The sequence below is a fragment of the Eurypyga helias genome, unplaced genomic scaffold (assembly GCF_000690775.1).
Source record: "Eurypyga helias isolate BGI_N326 unplaced genomic scaffold, ASM69077v1 scaffold23917, whole genome shotgun sequence".
NCBI lineage: Eukaryota > Metazoa > Chordata > Aves > Eurypygiformes > Eurypygidae > Eurypyga > Eurypyga helias.
This window is the reverse complement of record NW_010264078.1, coordinates 1-5,258: the sequence shown is the minus strand read 5'-3', so window position 1 is coordinate 5,258 and position 5,258 is coordinate 1. Positions and strand designations below refer to the sequence as shown.

Genomic DNA, 5,258 nt, shown 5'->3' with positions numbered 1-5,258 from the left:
ACCATTTAAAAATTCTGGTCAACAGCTGATTTGCAAGTAAACTAAAAAATATTAGAAATGGTAACAACACAGTCTGTTTAATCAAATTAGATACGGTTACTACAAAAACATGCTAAGGACAGCCACTCAACTCACATCCTGGATGCTACAGTGCCTCTCTCCCACGTACCCTACAACTGCTTTTTGAAAACTGTTTGTCTAAAGGACAAGGATGGAAGACATGTCAGGATTTAATGACAGAATTCAAACAGAAGGGCATACATACATCAAATTAACAGATTCAACCTTCAGCACACAGTTGTTTGATAGACTTACTGTCTAGAGTCACAGAAAGTTCCAAATTTGAACAGTCTTGAACCACTTCCAAAAATTCCAATGGCTTTTTTATAGTTCCAACAATTAACGGGCATATAAAATGGAGACGGACTTCTCCAGCAGAAGAGTTGGGGCTCTTCCTGGCTAATCAAATGCTGGTACAGAAGGGAGTTGATTTGACTTCCCCCACCTTCCCACCAGTCCACTGAAGACTATGATGTATTAAAAACTTCTTGATTTACTGGTGACTGATTTAACAGGCAAAAGCTGCAGACTGTGTCAATCATAGTGGATGGCAGTGTAGAAGATTATCCAAACAACCTGCGGAGAGGAAAGGAGGTGAATGTTATGTTGATGCCTCTGGAGAGGATTCAGACACAACAAACAAGCCTCATGCCTTGCTCTCAATAGATGACTGGGGACTGAATTCCAGCCTTGAGATGGTCTCAGAGAGATGTTAGGATCACCATGTGCCACAAACAGTGGCATTCAACTTGCTTTCCTTCTGGTGTGACTAGCCTCTCCACATTAAAAGACACCCAGAACACCAGTTTGGGCATAACCAGCTCCAGATGAAACTCCACCAGGATATGTGGGCCAGAGGATGGGAAGACATGTTTCCTACAGAGAAATCCCAGACATTAATACTGTATTTCACAGCCAGTAGCCATCAGATTTGCGGATTTTCTTTCCCAATCAACTCCACCTATTAGATGATGTTAACACATCTCTCTCGTATCAGTGCACCACTTCACCTGCTTTTCTGCCAGGTCTTTTCCCTCAGAAAGCGTACCAACACAAGTCACTAATCAACTTAAAAGAAAGCAAGAGGCATTACCAGAAACAGTGCAAAAGATGTCATGAATCCTTCCTTTGTTAGCTCCCAAGTCCCGCCATACTCCTCCTCATCTATCTGCTGGAAGCTGCTGAAGTAGAGGTACAGAACACCAGCATTGATCAGGCAGAATCTGGAAGAAAGATCAGGAACCGTTATTTTGGTGATACAGCGTGCAGGTATCCAACTGGCCATACAGCAACGTAACAGTACAGTCTTTCATCCACAGCAGCGAGGAAGCAAAGAGGTACACTGTTCCTGCAACACTTCCCAGGCAGCTCAGCCACTTCCTTAAAAAAGCACCTCCAGGTCAGCGTGCCGCAGCATGCTAGGCTTGGGTGAAGTTCACCTCACAAGGCACACCTTAGCCCTGGGAAGGCTCAATAGAGAGTAGTCAAATGCTGGAAGTATCAGCAGATCTGCAAACCCTGCAAGTTCTCCTACCCTGCAGATCTGCAGCAGTCCTGCTCCCACACAGAATCACGTTTCCTTATGTGTGCTACTTAATTTTGTGGCTGCTAAGAGTTATGATTTATGAGTTATGCTAAGAGTCATGACTGTTATGACTCTATGCTCAGGGTTAGACCCTTATTAGCATCCCATGACCAAACACAGTGACTTCAATAGCACCCTCAGAACCATAGCACTGGGGTTCAGACAGAGACAACTCTTAGTACTCTCTAGTCTGTGCCAATGGTTACGCTGCAACGCAGAGAAGAAACGTGACCTTCTGTTTCTCCTTAGACACATCTGGCTTTACAACACCCCAACCTAGGGCTGGGGCAACCTGGGAAGTGACAGGTACATTTCCTGGAAAGAAGGCTGTGTACGAAGGGCAGTATTGGAAGACAGACACACAAGCGTACGCTCTGAACAGCTGTGTGACTGCGTACCACCAAGAAACCATGCACTACATAGTTCTAGTAGCTTTTAGTTTTTCCACCGTACACCAAACCCCTTATTTGGCTTAGGTGTCTGAAGGTGCCTTGTGAATTAATGGGCAAGGTAAGAACAATGCTTCTCAGCTAATCCACATCTGCCATTGGGAGCACTTTACATTTAGCTGTTTGCATGCAGCCATCAGGTTCCTGCTGGAGCATCACTGCTTCACAGCCTCTTTTCCACAAATTTAAAACTTTTTTTAATTTTCCTTAGAGACAATTGCTGCTACTCCCTCCACTTCCATCACAGCCAGAACACTTAGGAAGAGGGACAAGTCAGTTTTGCCTAAGAGAAGCTGTGAGGCTGTGAGCTTGACTAAGAGACCTTGACTAGCCAGAGACATTTGCAAGTGGAGACTCCCCAGAGCAGACACAGCATCTTCCCACACCTGGTGTTCAGAGGGCAGAGCTGTGTTTCCCATCTCTGGTGTCCCTCCAGAGGCTTTTAGGCACATACCAGGGCACAACAAATCTTCAGAGTGCTCACTGCAGCCTTCAGACAGCTGCCGGAAGGTGACACAAATCCCACATCTCTGGGGATTCAATGTGCATATACCCTTCTAGCACTGCCTTCGCCCCTTACCATGGCCAAAGCCAGCTTCAGCAAGCTGGGAGTGCTGCGGGAGCACTGCCAATGCTGCCACTTGCCTGCTGCTTACCTGTACTGCCTTGGGTGTTTTGAAGGAGCCTTTTCTTTTTCAAAGAGAAGCTGCTTCTCTTGTCCACTGACAGAAAATTCTCTCCAAGGAGGGCTCCTGGCTCAAAGAGAAGGACTACCACTCCTTCCCCTCTATGGGCCTTATTCTTAGGTGGCCACACTAGGCACCGTACTCATAGCCCCTATTCACACACGCAGGAACAGGCCACTTCAAGTTAATTAAACCTCTCGCTACCTTCTTCTACCCCTGGCCCCTTTAATAATAATGAAATAAATAAAATTTAAAATCATTAATTAGGCTGAGGAGAGAGACAGAGGCTGAAAAAGACATGTTATGATTTGTATGAATTTTATGACAAGTAACAGCCTGGAATGCAACTGGCTTTAAGATGCAAGGCAGACAGAGACTGCATTTGGCTAGCCCATTGTTTATAGCATAACTTTAAACCAGACACCAAGCCCAAATGTGGGAAAGTACATGAGACAGAAAAGGAAATAAGCCTTACACTGCTATTCCCACGAATCCCTTCAGTGGAACTACTCCCCAGATGATTCCCAAAATAACTGCAATGATCTGCCGGAACCAGTAGATCACATCTAAAAACTCGTCCTGAGGAGATAAAGCACAAAAAAAGATTTTGGCATTTACTAGGTTTCTTTTTTTTAAAGTATCATACAATTAACAGGTGAAAATTCAACACACTGAACACTTAATTTTCCATTCAAAGCACAAGATGTATTCCGAGCAGATGAAAGCAGCTTATGGCATCATGCACCTTGGACTCCTCCGCTTCCAAATTAAATACACAGCTTTGTCCTCCAATGGGCTAACTGCAGAGGTGAAGAAGTATCTAGTCCCCTTGTTTACTAAAGATTCAATTCTATAAAAATTCACTGGAATAAAAGTTTAAAGAACTGTTTATGCTTTAAGACTGCTATAGCCATGCTCAGTGCACCAGGCCCTCCCCTACCCAGAGACAAGTGCTGCAGTAGGCAGTACTCATGCCAACCCTGAACCGCAAACTGCATCTCACACATGCTACAGCTTCATCTTTCAGAGCAGCAGTGGTCACCCCTATTTGTCCATAGGGCCGATACAACTGTAAGTATTGCAGCTGAATCACGCTTTAAATAAAATTCATTTCTGATCACATCTTTTTTTCTAGAATCCACAAGGATGGGATTGCCCCAGCATACTCCCAAAAAACAACCACCTTTGTGATTTTACTGTAGGGTGTGCAGTTGTTTGGCTCCATGTGGACAACTAGAATCCATGTCAGATACGGATGTTTCTCTCACTCATTTTAGCGTTCGGTTCACATCCTATTCAATCAAAACACTGGCACAGCCTGTCATTGCTCCCCTTGATAACTCTGCCCCATTTGTCAGAGGGGGATGAGGTTGAGTACAGGAGAGCCCCGCCAGTTCTGTGAGCAACAGCAATGGACAAGAAAAACATGACACAGCTTCATGTCTGCCACCCAAGGAAAACGCAAGGCAAAGTCAGCACCTTCTCCATGCTGAAAGGCAAAGCCAGCAAACCAGGGAGCAGACATCCCGCTCCATCCATGTGGCCACGTGCCTAGGCCATGCTAGGGATAGAGCATCCCAGATCCTGCCGTAAGTGCCTTGTGGGTGTGCAGCTGGGGGGCAGCAGCAGGAAGAGGCACTGACTGGGAGCATTTACGCACAGGAAAAAAGGCTTCACTAGCACTAAAAACACTGGGAAGTCTGTGGCTGACAGGCTTTCACTCACACTTGGAAGGCTTGCTGACGAACAAGAGCAAAACATGCAAGTTGAGCACATACATGAAATTTTGTAGAAACCAAATCTCTTTTTGCATGTGAGATGGTGAGGCTAGGAACAGCCAAGCAGACCGCAAACAGCTATGACAAACACCACCATGACGTTCTCTTGTGTGAGAATGTACACACACCATGGTGCTGTAACGGAAAAACTCTCAAAAGCCTGCTCTTGCTGCTACCCTTTCCCTTCAGGCCTGATGCATCAGCTGGATTTCCAGATACAACTTTCCCCCAACTTCTTAAAGTAGATTCCATTTCTAGTTTTCTTTTAATTACACAAAGGAAATTTTTGTTTGAACCTAGAAGAGTTTAATCGAAAAAACAAATTTAATTGGAGTATCTTAAGATAAATGCAGCTTGTGTTTTCTTTGGCTCCATGCCCAAGTAGTCGAGAGAACTGGGTCTGCTGTAGGCTACAGTACAGCAGACGTGCCACATCGGACTTCAGGAAGTACTTGGAGGGCAAGTTCTCCTGGTAAGAAAGGACGCAAAACCATCGTGGACTGGTTGCCCAGTCACAGCTGGATTTAAACAGGGGTGTTTACCCAGGAATTTCCCCCACGGAGCCAGCGGCTCAGTAGCACGCAGCTGCCGCAGGCTGCCCCGGGGAAGAAAGCAGAGCTAGAGCGGGGCAGGAACGCACACGGGTTGAAGCAGGGCAAGCTACCCGCGCTTCCTGCAAAAGGCATTTAAACAAACCGAG

The 5,258-nt window shown here is 45.6% G+C and overlaps 1 protein-coding gene across 1 annotated transcript; it reads right to left on the bottom strand.

Annotated features, from left to right (window-relative positions):
* Window positions 1–214: 214 nt before the first annotated feature.
* On the bottom strand, window positions 215–3,458 carry LOC104513062 (uncharacterized protein C20orf24 homolog; the record flags this gene model as incomplete). The annotated part of the gene is given in 4 exon segments (XM_010156288.1): window positions 215–636; window positions 1,154–1,283; window positions 3,256–3,383; window positions 3,385–3,458. Coding segments are annotated over 4 exon segments (374 nt in total), but the record flags the coding sequence as incomplete, so codon positions are not given.
* Window positions 3,459–5,258: the final 1,800 nt, after the last annotated feature.